Source organism: Balaenoptera acutorostrata, chromosome 2, assembly GCF_949987535.1.
Source record: "Balaenoptera acutorostrata chromosome 2, mBalAcu1.1, whole genome shotgun sequence".
In the NCBI taxonomy this organism is placed as follows: domain Eukaryota; kingdom Metazoa; phylum Chordata; class Mammalia; order Artiodactyla; family Balaenopteridae; genus Balaenoptera; species Balaenoptera acutorostrata.
The window spans coordinates 184,240,565-184,253,575 of record NC_080065.1 but is presented as its reverse complement, the minus strand read 5'-3'; the positions used below and the strand labels follow the sequence as shown (position 1 = coordinate 184,253,575).

General features: G+C 54.3%; 2 protein-coding genes across 4 annotated transcripts in view; one reads left to right on the top strand and one right to left on the bottom strand.

Annotated features, from left to right (window-relative positions):
* Window positions 1-13,011, top strand: part of PIP5K1C (phosphatidylinositol-4-phosphate 5-kinase type 1 gamma) — a 61,981-nt gene that overhangs the window by 6,415 nt on the left and 42,555 nt on the right. The window lies entirely within an intron of this gene.
* Window positions 3,280-4,780, bottom strand: LOC130704564 (heterogeneous nuclear ribonucleoprotein A3-like). Its single transcript, XM_057540123.1, has one exon. The coding sequence runs from the start codon at window positions 4,778-4,780 to the stop codon at window positions 3,668-3,670; it is 1,113 nt and encodes a 370-aa protein (XP_057396106.1). The 3' UTR covers window positions 3,280-3,667.

The window sequence follows — 13,011 nt, the reverse complement described above, 5'->3', positions numbered from 1 at the left end:
GGTGGAGGGGACTGTGCTGGTCCAGGTGGTGATGCTGGGACTTGGGCTCGGGTGGAGGCAGGAGGAAGGAGAGATGCAGAGTAGATTTTAGAAGCCGAGTCGACCGACCGGACTTACTGAGGGGTTGAGTGTGGCGGGGGAGGGGAGAGGAGTAGAGGGTGACTCCCAGGTTGGGGTCTGAGACCCTGGAAGGACAAGCTGCCTCGGCTGAGATGGGGGACGGTCGGGCGCAGTGCGAGTATGAGACGTGGAGACGTGGGGGGCAGAGGACCGAGTCTGGAGCCCAGGGGGTGGTTGGGCAGACGGCCATGGGGCGAGGAGGCGGGGACGAGGCAGGGAAAGGGCCTCCTCGTGCAGAGCGATGACCGGGCAGCCGATGGGTCCATGGAGAGGGACACGTCTTAGCGCCCCTGGCAGGACATGGCCTTTACAGCGTGTGACGAGGGGAGGTGACCAAGGGGGCGGGCGCAGGTGGAGAAGAGGCAGGGTGCAGGGTCCCAGCAGCCACGGGAAGCGCATTGGTGAAGCGGCATCCAGGCACGCCTTCCTCTCGGGGATCCCATGAGGATTAGATGAGCCAGCTCATGCGAACCGTCCAGGACGGGGCTTAGCTTGTGGGGAATGGAGGCGTCTCTGCAAGCCAGGTTGGACGCAGAGAAAGCATGGGTCTTTCCTGGGGTTTCCGCAGGATGGGAGGGACGGGCACCGTTGGCACCCTGAGCCAGCTTGGGATCGGCTCGTTCGATGGCGGCGGCTGTGGGCTGGCATGGGCTCTGGCTGGGGGCGGTTGAGGCGGTGCCCCTGGGCTTGCGTGTGAGCAGGATGAGGAGTGCTGAGGGTGTGGCCCGTAGTGGCTTGGTTGGCACAGCAGAGATGTGCTCACAGGCAGGTGGTTTGTGATCTAGGGGTTGGCTGGCTCCAGGAGGGACAGTCCCCAGGTCTGCAAGGCCCCCGAGATGTCAGAGCATCATAAGATGCACGTGATGAACCCAAGGTGAACCGTTCTGAGTTCCCTCCAGCAAGGGTGAGAGCTCCGTGCCTCGCCCATTTCTTCCATCTTTGCCAAACTTACGGCACAAAGGGAGGTCTGGGCATAGTTGCAGCTTGTATTTATCATAACGTGAATCAGAGGGAAACGTGAATCAGAGGGAAATGTCTTCATGTATTTTTTCCTTTTAATGTTTCATCTTTGTTTTATTAAAAATGTATCCCAGCAAAGGGAGCAGAGACTTGCCCGCCCAGGTCACACGGCAGTCCAGTGGCACTGGACTGCCTCACCTTGACAGCATCCTGCACTTTGTCAGAGCTGGTAAATGGAGCATCGACCACCAGGGAGTCCTTGGTGCCTTTGCCCCCACAAGCATTCAGGTCTCCACTCTGTCTTGTCTTTTTTTTTTTTTTTTTTAATTAATTAATTAATTTATTTATTTATTTATTTATGGCTGTGTTGGGTCTTCGTTTCTGTGCGAGGGCTTTCTCCAGTTGCGGCAGGCGGGGGCCACTCTTCATTGCGGTGCGCGGGCCTCTCACTGTCGCGGCCTCTCTTGTTGCGGAGCACAGGCTCCAGACGCGCAGGCTCAGTAATTGTGGCTCACGGGCTTAGTTGCTCCGCGGCATGTGGGATCTTCCCAGACCAGGGCTCGAACCCGTGTCCCCTGCATTGGCAGGCAGATTCTCAACCACTGCGCCACCAGGGAAGCCCCTCTGTCTTGTCTTGATTCCACACTCACAGACCCCTTTTCACCACTCACCCCATTCCTGCATTTAATCCTACACATCTCAGGACTCTTATTCATTTTCTGGAAGCTGTATACTGATTGTATCTTTCCCATTTTCAAATTACTTACCAGTCTTTTTCTTATTGATCTGTGGGAGCTCTTTATATATTATGGAAGATTTTTTTTTTTTAAATCCACGATACAAGTAAGTTTAAGTAGCTTTTCCCCATCTTCTCTTAAGATGATTATCAATGCCAGGCAGGTGTTTTTGTTTTCATGTGGTCCCATTTATCAGCCTCTCTCTCTTTTTGTTTTTTACATAGTATCTTCTATTTACTTATTTATTTAATTTATTTTTGGCTGTGTTGGGTCTTCGTTGCTACGTGTGGGCTTTCTCTAGTTGTAGCAAGCGAGGGCTACTCTTCATTGTGGTGCACAGGCTTCTCATTGTAGTGGCATCTCTTGTTGCAGAGCACGGGCTCTAGGCACGTGGGCTTCAGTAGTTGTGGTGCGTGGGCTCAGTAGTTGTGGCTCTCAGGCTCTAGTGCGCAGGCTCAGTAGTTGTGGCGCACGGGCTTAGCTGCTCCGTGGCATGTGGGATCTTCCTGGACCAGGGTTCGAACCTGGGTCCCGTGCATCGGCAGGTGGATTCTTAACCACTGCGCCACCAGGGAAGTCCCTGTCAGTCTCTTTTTATGGTTTCCCAGTTTGGTGTCATGATGGAAATGTGTCCTCTGTTCTGAGGTTACAGTTAAATTCTTCTAGTACTTCTATAATTTTACTTATTTTTTTCTTTACATTTAAATTCTTGTTATATTTGGCATTTATCCTGGCATAAGATGTACAAGGGTTTAATTGAGCCAAGTCTTCCCAGGTGGCTCAGGGTCAGCCCAGCCCCACTTCCTGGATAATCTGCTTTCCTCACAGATTTCAGATGCCACCTTGATTACAGACCAGATTCTTGCGTGTAGCTGGTCTATTTCTGGGCTTTCTGTTCGGTTCCCCTCATCTGCCTCTGTCTTCGTGCGAAAGGCATGCCTTCAGCTACAAATAATAACATGCTTACTGGAAAAAAGCAGCAGCCCAGACCTGCAGTCAGTGGAAAGTGAGCATTTATTTGTCTCGACCCTCCGTTTCTACGGAGGTAATGACCATTGTTCCGGATGTTTACCTGTCTCCGTATATATTATTATTATTATTTTTTTTTTTTTTTGAATTCTGAGATTTTTCATTTGAAGTAAATCTTAATGCTATTAAATTCACAAATATGCTAATTTAAATACCCAATTCTATTATCTAAAACACACATTGCAAACATACAAATATCTATTCTCTCCGCATGTCAGAGCCCATTCATTTCATGGTTTGGAAATGGGGAGAATAGATCCCCTTAAACTGCAAGTCAGCAGGTGTTTCTTTACAGTTAACTTTAGCAAAATTCATACAAAATATTAATTAACAATGATCTTCTTTACTTGTTAACTCACAAGGAAACACCTTCAAAACTGCATTTTGTTAAAGTTTCTGTACTAAAATGTAGAAAAACTGAACTACACAAATATTGAAAAGTTAAAAATTCCTTATTTTTTTATTCCTGGTACCACTACCACAATTTACAGGGCAATATACCTGATGTAATGAAAAGAAAAAGAAAAAGACAAAGCTACAACAGATAAAAGACCTCAGGAATGTACATCTAATTGACACTACGTTGCATTAATCAATAGCTGCACTTTTTGCAAACTGTGGCTAGGACAGTCCTGAACAAGAAGGGTTTCCTGTTTAAGCTGCAGTAACTTTTCTGACTATGGATCATCGTTCCTTCTGTGGCAGATTTTTACAGTTCCTCTAATGCATTTGGGACGACTGTCTCAAAGTAACCTGCAGCTTTCCTGACAACTCCTCGCTCTCTCTCCTGCTAAGAACTGTAGCCCTTTTCTTCTGAGTTTTTAGAACCTTCTGCTACCATATCCACCACTTCCACCACCAGATCCATAACCACCACCATAGGGACTTCCCGAGCTTCTTCCACCAAAACTGCCCCCCTTCATGGGTCCATAATTTGATTGCTGTTGTCCACTATAATTTCCAAAATCATTATAGCTCCCACCACCACCATAGTTACCTCCAAAATTTCCTCCTTCATTGTAACCATCATATCCTCCACCACCGCCACCATATCCACCACCTTGGTTTCCATATCCTGGTCCACCACCACCATAGCCTCCTCTACTACTGTAACCAGGACCACCGCCATAGTTACCACCGTCGCCTCCAAATCCGTTATATCCACCATCACCTCCTCCATAACTACCTCTGCTGCCACCACCTCCACCACCATAGCCTCCTCTTCCACCAAAGTTTCCACCACGGCCAAAGTTACCTCCACCACCTCCAAAGTTTCCTCCACGACCCATAAAGTTGCCAGATCCACCTCCACGACCTCTTTGTGATCCAGCAGATTGCATTTCTTGTTTAGAAAGGGCCTTTTTCACTTCACAATTATGCCCATTAATAGTGTGGTATTTCTGAACAACAATTTTATCAACTGTATCATGATCATCAAAAGTTACAAAAGCAAATCCTCTCTTTTTTCCACTCTGCCTGTCTTCCATAACTTCTATGGTTTCAATCTTGCCATACTTTTCAAAGTAGTCTCTCAAATTATATTCTTCTGTATCTTCTTTAATACCACCAACAAAAATTTTCTTCACTGTTAGATGGGCACCAGGCTTTACAGAATCCTCTCTAGAAACAGCTCTCTTTGGTTCCACTACACGCCCATCAACCTTGTGTGGTCGAGCACACATTGCTGCATCCACCTCTTCAACACAAGAGTAAGTCACAAAACCAAAGCCCCTGGAACGTTTTGTTTGGGGGTCTCTCATCACCACACAGTCTGTAAGTGTGCCCCATTTCTCAAAATGTTCTCTTAAGCTATCATCTGTAGTTTCAAAGCTCAGACCACCAATAAACAGTTTTCTCAACTGTTCTGGTTCCTTTGGATCATGGCCCTCCTCCCCCCGGCGGCGGCGGCGACCGGGCGGCGGTTTTACCTCCATTTTGAGGATATTATTATTTTTTTAACGTTTTATTTTGAAACCTTTGAAGCCTGCGGAAAGTTGCAGGGACACTCTGGTGACCCACACGCCCTCTGCCAAGGGAGGGAGGACACGCGGGGCCAGGTTCCGCCTCTGTCACCCCATCGTCACAACTGATCCCCATGCAGCAGCCTTGTGTGATGTACGTTTCTGTTTAAAGACGCCTTGTCTGATACCAGTTGTTGATTCATTCACGGCTGGCCTGTAACCCTTGCCTGAACGAAGCTCATCTAACACACGTACTGTCCCCGTGAGCACGTCACTGCCCTCCTGCACTTGGGACACCGGCCAGCAAGCACTTCAGCTCTACGCTGGGGGGCAGTTTTAGATGCAGAATCACTCACCAAAAACACAAAAATGCAGAAAACATGGCACTAAAGAGACCACGGAAAGTACACTTGTCTGTGGTCTGAGAGCTGAACCGAGCAGGCAGGGCGTCGCCTGGCTCGGGCTCGCTGGGCACGTGTGTAGGGCACCCGAGACCTCGCTGCCCTGCGTGTGCCTGAGAAGGAGCGTGGCAGCCCTGCGCGTGTGGGTTACAGATAAATTCCAGCCGGTAGGTGGACTTGCAGACGTGGAATCTGTAAGGAAGGAGGACGGAGGACGGGCTGTACGTCCGATAAACAAAGACGCTCTCTGAGCTGAGGGCAGGGGTCACGTGGAGGAAATGGAACATCGGCGCGGCCCGCAGTCGGGATTCACAGTTTTGTGAATTAACCCAAACCGTCCCGTATGGTAACTTTTTTTCCCTCTCCTGGATTCAGTCCAGGATCACACACGGCATTTGGAGACGTGGGGTCGGCGGGGCCCTCCAAGGGCCCGAGACTGGACAAGCCTCCTTCCTGGGCTGACAGCCCCTCTGTGACCCTGACCCAGCCGCCTGAACCCTTCCACCTGCGGAGCCACTGAGAATGTGCCTGGTGACCCCCGGAGCCACCCTCCTTGCCTCGGTCCTCCTCCCCCCTGTACAGTCCGTCCTCTGCCTGCTCCTCCAGGAAGCCCACCCGATTTCCATGGCCGAGTCCGCCCCCCTTAGACCTTGCATGTGGTTATTGTCTGCTGACCCGAGGGCCGTCTCTGCCCAGAGCCTCGGGCCCTGAACTTTGGTGGCAGGCCGGTGCTCAGCCCAGACGGGTGTTAGGCTGTGTCTGTGGCATGAGTGGTGAAGGTTCTGGAACCTTCTTTCACTTAGGGCCTGTGAGTTCTGGATTAACACCCTGCCCCCCACCCCCACCCCTGGCCCTGTCCTTTGCAAGGTTTCCTGTTTACCACTGTGGAAACACTTGCTCTGTGCAGTGAAATGGGGGGGGGGGGCGCAGCATGGGCTGCTGGTCAGGGCTTGGCCCCCAGCTGCACCCTCCCCTCTAGCCACAACAGACCCTTTCTTTGCTGTTCCTGGAGAGTGTCCTGTCACCACAGGGCCTTTGCATGTGCCCCCCACCGCCCCCCCCAGAATTCAGCTTTCTCGTGATTTTTCTTTTCCCTCCTTTGGAAAGCTGCTGTGTGTTTCTGGCACGAGATACAGGCCTGGCCCCACCCTCATACCCACCCCAGGGACCTCTGTTGCCAGCCCCTTGGGAGGCACTCGCAGTGCACATCTGCCCTGGTCACACACTTCCTACTGTGGTGTTTGTAAAATGCAAGCAGACCTCGGAGACACTGCAGGTTTGCTTCCAGACCCCTGAAATAAAGCAAATACCGCAGTAAAGCAAGTCACACGAATTTTTGGTTTCCCAGCAGATATAAAAGTTATCTTTGGGGATTCCCTGGTGGCCGAGTGGTTAGGACTCTGCGCTTCCAGTGCCGGGGGCACAGGTTCGATCCCTGGTTGGGGAACGAAGATCCCACAAGCCGCATGCGGCCAGAAAAAAAAAAAGTTATCTTTACACTATACTGTAGTATTATTAAGTGTACAGTAGCATTATGTCTAAAAAACAATGCACATACCTTAATTTAAAAATACTTTATTGCTAAAATATGCTAACGGTCACCTGAGCCTTCAGAAAGTAGTTATCTTTTTTTTGATAGTAACATAAAAGATCACTGACCACAGATCAGCATAACAATATAATAGTAGGGACAAAGTTTGAAATGTTGTGAGAAATAACACAGTGTGACTCAGAGACACGAAGGGAGCAAATGCTGTTGGGAAAATGGCGCCGATAGACTTCCACAAACCTTCATTTTGTCAAAAACTCAGTATCTGCTCAGTGCAGTAAAGCGAGGTCGGCCTGCAGACCTCATTCTGCACTTAGACTTTTTTCTGAACACTTTTTTGGGTAACAGCTTTGTTGAGATATAATTCACATGCCACATGGTTTTACCTATTTAAAGGGTGCAACTCAGTGGTTTTTACTATATTCACAGAGTTATGTGACCATCACCACAATCGATTTTAGAACATTCCCATCACCCCAAAAGGAAGCCCTGTCCCCATGAGCAGTCACCCCCATACCCCTCACCAGCCCCTGACAACCACGAATCCACTCTCTGTGTCTGTGGATTTGCCTGTTTGGACATTTCATGTAAATGGAATCACACCCTGTGTGTCCTTCTGCGTCTGGCTTCTCTCACTGAGCATCGTGTTCTCGGGGTCCATCCACGTTGTAGCGGGTGTCGGGGCTTCACCCCTTTTCATGGCTGAGTGATGCTCCCATGTGTGGAAGGACATGTGTGTTTATCCATCATACGTCGATGGACATTTGGGGTGTTTGCACCTTTTGGATGCTGTGACTCGTGCTGCTGAGAACATTCACGTACAGCCTTTGTGTGGACACGTGTTCTCATTTCTCTTGGGTGGACACCCAGCCGTGGTGATGCTGGGTCAGATGGAAACTCCGTTTAACCTTCTGAGGAGCTGCCGCTCTGTTCCCACGGCGGCCGCGCCACTTCCCCTCCCCCATCCTCACCAGGGGGCGGGGGGCTCACCGTGGTCTTGGTGTGCATTTCCCTGACGGTTAGTGATGGTGAACATCTCTTCGTGTGCGTGTTGGACGTTTGTGTGTCCTCTTGGAGAAACGTCTATTCAAGTCCTTTGCTCATTTTCCAGTTGGGTTAGTTTTCCTTTCATTACTGAATTGTAGGCGTTCTTTCTGTGTTCTAGGCATGAGCCCCTCTTCCAATAGATGATCCACAGCATTCCCTCCCATTCTGTGGGTTGTCTTTTCATCTTCTTAGTGGTGTCAGTTTTGACCAGCTTCCATTTCTCTCTTTTTTCTTCGGCTGCTGTGCCTTGGTTGTTGTAGCGAAGAAATCCCTACCTGACCCGAGGTCATGAGGATTTACCTGTTTTATACTAAGGGTTTTATGGTCTCAGCTCTTGCGTTCGTGTAGGTTTGTGATGCGTTTTGAGTTAATTTTGTGTTGCTGTGGGTGGGACCCCAGTGTTTCCCCTATCCAGTTGTCTGGGCGCCCTTGTGGCCTGGCCTCTGGTCATAGCGGGGGCCAAGACAGACCCTGGCCCTGCCTCCAAGGAAGCCCCCCGTCTGGGAAGCGCTGGAGATGGACCCTAATCACCAACCACACGTGGGTCCAGTGGTGACAGTGGTGTCAGGGCCTGTCCCCTCCCTGCCCTCACCTCTTGTCGCTGACTCTGCTCTGGCATCACAGCGTCTTGCCGACCGCCCCCCGCCCCCCCTCCAGCTCTGCAGGCATGGTCCTACCCCAGGACCTTTGCACTGGCTCTTCCCGCTGCCTGGGAGGCTGTGCTGGCTCTCAGCTGGCTCTTTCCTTTCCTGCATCCTTTCCTGGATGCAGTCGTTGCTCAGGCTGAAGCCTGCCGTCTGGAATCAAGTCCATCCGTTCCCTCTCTATCCTGGGTGACCTCAGGCGAGTGACCTGGTCTCTCCGAGCCTCAACTTCCACATCTGTCACGTGGAGGTAATCATAATACCTGCCTTACAGGTCCATTGGGCAGATTAAACAAATCAACAGCCCTGGCCTCATGGTACAGACTCGGTCAGCATTAACTCTTTGTCCCTGCTGCCCTGGCTGGTCTCTGGAGTGACTGGAGGGTTGGAGCTGGTGGCTCACACAAAGCAGCCTGTGCCCTGGGGCTCCTGCCCCCTGTGTGCCCTCTGAGCCAAGCCCTGGCGCCCTGGCCCCAGACCTCGTCATGACTCCTGGGGCCATCACCAGGGAGAAGGGGGTGGTGCCGGTGCCCGCGGTCCTGCCAAGTGCCAGGCACCTGCTCCCTGGGCTGTAGATGTGCAGGAGGGTGTGATTGCTGCCCGCACGGGGCTCATGGCTACTAAGGGAGCAGCCACCGGAGGAGCAAAACTATAAAAAAGAAGGTTTAAACCAAGCAGACTTATAAGTGACAGAGAGTGGGGTGGGGAGCCAGCTGCAGCCGGTGGTCAGGGAGGGCCTCTCTGAGGGGGTGGCGTTTGATCCAGGCCTGAATGGTGAGCTGGGGAAGAGTGTTCAGGCAGAGGAGAAACACGTACAAAGGCCCTGGGGCAGGACTGTGCCTGGCGTGTGTGAGGAGCAGTGAGGGGGCCACGTAGGGGGAACACAGTGGGGGGAGGGAGGAGGAGGAGGTGCGGGCCGGGAGGGCCCTCCATCTGGACAGCTCTCCCATCTCCATCCACTCTTCCCGTTTGTGCCTCAGGGGCCATGTTGAGACCCAGGTAGCATCGGTTAGTTATTGCCGTGTAACAAATTACCCCAGAACTTCGTGGCTTAACATAGTAATAAACCTGTATCATTTCACACTTTCTGTGGGTCAGGAATCTGAGGGCGGCTTAGCCCCAGACCTCGCGGCTCCATCTCTCGCGAGGTTTCGAGGTTGCAGTGAGGCTGTGGGCCAGGCTGGAGGAGCCGCCCCCAGGATGGGCCCGTGCTGTGGCTGTGGGATCAGGCCGCTCGTGTGGCCTTGGAACCTCTCTTTTCTCATCTGTAAAGCGGGGCGCTTGTAGCCCTTGTCTCACTGGGTGGAGCTGGGCAGTCAGCTCCCCCATGCCTGGCTCAGAGGGGCCTCGAAGTGCAGGAGCCCCTGTGACACCCCCAGGGCCCAGCCGGCCATCAGGGGCCTGGCTCCTGGTCTGGCCTATAGGGTCTGGTGGCCCCTGGGATATGGGGCCCAGAACTGGACTGTGAGAGCAGCACCCCCCAACTGGCAGTACCCCCCCGTGAGCAACCAGGGGGCCTCCGGCCATGGCCCCGCCTCCCTCAGTGCCCTCGGTCTGCTGAAATCCAGTGCGGTGTGTGCCACTCAGCCCGGGCTGCTGGAGAATAAAAATACATCTGGGAGGCAAACTGGGCCAAGAAACCTCGAGCATCAGTCCTGAGATAGTGCATGACCCTCCGCCAGGTGCCTGCAGGGTGAGGGGAGCACTGTCCCCACCGCGCTCCGGCCACTGTCCTCCGACCTGGCTCCTGCCTGCCGGCCCCTTCCCGAGCACTGACGCTGGCGACCTGGTTTCCCCTGGTGAGCCCCTGTCCAACCCACAGGCAGGGTGCCTCGGCCCTGGGTGAGTGGGACCAGGCCTGGTTGCATCAGAGCCTCCCTGCTCTGGGACTTCATGTGGGGCAAGAGGATGGAGGGGCTGGTCCACCCCACACCCAGGTGCCTGCCGGGGGGGCAGCAGCAGAGCTGAGATGGGGAGACTGAGTCCTCGGGGCCCCCAGCCCAGCGAGGCTTGAAGCCCATCGCCCAGCCTCCTTGGTCTTGCTGGGTTGCAAGCTTTCTCTGTGAGGGGTTGGGTGGTCTATGTGGGAGCTGATGCTGCCATGATTGTGAATGAGTGGGTGGGGCCATGTGCCAATAAAACTTTATTTATAACAATTGCAGTGGGGGGTTGAGTCCACAGGGCAGTTTGCTGGCCCTTGACTTACATTAACAAATATTCCTCCCCCCACACATCTTTTTTCACCAAGCAGTGTGAATTGGGTTTCTGTCTCGACTCAAAACACCCAAATACCCCTTCTCTGAGCCCAGTTTCCCCCACTGAATAGAAGAGACAAGTAGGGCATCACTCAGGACAGGCTGGGCTGGAAGCACCACGGGCTGTGGCCGTTCTGGGCCTTCAGCCCTTTGTCTGATGTCCAGCTCGGGGGAACGTGTCTGAGACTCGTGAGTGCTGCGTCCCCACTGCTCTTCTCTGAGGCTCTCGGTGGTGCTTGTCCTCAGCCTCCTCCAGGTAGCCATCCAGGGTTTCTCGCTCAGCCGATACTCACTGAGGTCCAGTCCATGCCCAGCCCTGGGCTGATGCGGGGGCACTGAGGGGGCTGGAGAGGGGAAGCCTGCCCCATGGAGCTCTCAGTGGAGTCAGGAGAGCACCAAAGGTGGGGTCGCAGTGTGTTGTGCCGGAGGGAGAGACCCAGGCCGCCAGGAGAGGGTAGAGCCGGGACTGCCGAGATCCCAGGATGGGCATGGGGAAGGCGAGCTCCACCTGGGTGTGAACCGGATGCGGCTTCCCTCACCCCAGCACCCAAATCCACAGAGGAGGAGGTGCGGTGCTAGTGTGGGCCCGGCGGAAGGCTGCGCACGGCCAGGCACGTCTGTGCTCCAGGGCAGAGCGAAAGTCGGTCATCCAACATGAGGTGAGCCTGCGCTCTGTGCCAGGCCGGTGCCGGCCCTGGCAGCGACTCTGTCCTTGAGCCCAGTGGAGGCGGGGACAGGTGACCAGATGGCCGCAGGGCCCCAGGCCAGGTGTAGGACACAGTCGGCAGCACGGCTCCACCCGGAGGGTCAGGGAAAGCCCCAGAAAGGGTTCAGGAGGAAGCTTCTGGTAGCTGTGCGGACGGGTCCCAGCTTGGCCTGGTGGCCTGAGCACCTCCGAGAGTTGCCCTCGGGGGCTCAGTGAGTCTGCAGGGACCCAGGTGCACACGGGGCCCTGGGGACCCCCTGGAGCTCCACTTAGCTCACACTTTGCACGGGAGACATTAATCCCCACCTGCCCCAGGACAGAAAGATTTTCTCCTTGATTTACTTCTAAAGTGTTTTTATCTTTTGCTTTTAAGTCTTTCCCCGTCCAGGGTTGATTTCTGTGTACGGTGTGAGGCAGGGGTCCCCAGCACCTGGTTGTCTGGGTGTCAGGTGGGCGTTCCCCAGCAGACCTGCAGCGCCCTGTCACATACCGTCCGGCGGGAGGCTGCTCTCGGCTCCCCTGATGCCTGCCCTGCCCGGGGCTCAGGCCGCCCAGCTGGCTCCCCGCAGCCGCCGAGTCTGCCGAGAAGGGGGGGTGGCCGTGGCCCTGGAGGGCAGCCACAACTCCCTCCCCACACAGAGGACTCTGGAAAGGAACCCAGGCACGCGGGGATGTTATTCCAAGGGCGAGGGTTGTGTGGCTCCCTGGAGATGTTGGTGTGAAGGGACACGAGGCCAGGAGCCAGATGGGAGGGTGTGAAGTGGGCCACGCTCGCTGAGGGGGAGCTCAGGCCTCGCGTGGCTGCACACCCGGGTCGGCAGGGGTGCGTGTGGTGCCAGCTGTCCTGTGCTGCTTCCACCGGGTCCTGCCTGCGCCCCCGTGACCGTCCCCACCAGACTCGCCAACTGAACGTGCGTGATGAACGGAAGAAGGTGGGGGAGGGTGACGATGGGAAGACTAACAAGGTGCGTTTGGGGACGGCTTTCTATGTGCCTCAGACTCCTCTCCACACCCTGGGAGCTCAGCACTGTTCTTACCTGTTTGGCAGGTGGGTAAACTGAGGCTCGGGGAGGTTGGGACTTGCCCCTGAACTGCCAGGCTAGGAGGGGAGCTCCCCGTGTCACCTCGCGAGCTGGCGCTGTCCTGCCTCTAGGGACAGGGAGCTGGGGGGCAAGGCTGCCAGTCTGACTCTGAGCTCCCTAGGAGCCAGAGTGAAGAGGGAAATGGGACTGGCAACTGCTTCATGGTGAGAAAAGAGGCCTTATTTCCTGGTGCCAGGACCTCGTGTGTCTTGATGGCTTGAGTTGATGAGATACCTTTGCTAAGAGGGGGCCCTTTCCATTTGTCCCCCTGCCCCCAGCCCCGCGCTGTTGGGTGAACGGGCCCAGAGCTGTGTGGCAGCACAACTGGCTCTCCGAAGGCCTGGCCTCCTGGGAGCGTGTTTGCACACAGGGCACTTGTCCGGGCCTCTGCATCTCTCCACCAGCTGCTGGATGGGCAGCTGGGGGCGGGGAAGGGGCTTGCCCCGGAGCCCAGTCGATCTCAGAGGCCGAGAACCCCACCCAGGCCCCGGGGCTTGCTGGCCACGCAGCCTTGGTCAAG

Bases quoted from the DNA above. Each gene is read 5' to 3' on its own strand.
- LOC130704564 (XM_057540123.1), bottom strand. From the start codon at position 4,780: ATGGAGGTAAAACCGCCGCCCGGTCGCCGCCGCCGCCGGGGGGAGGAG.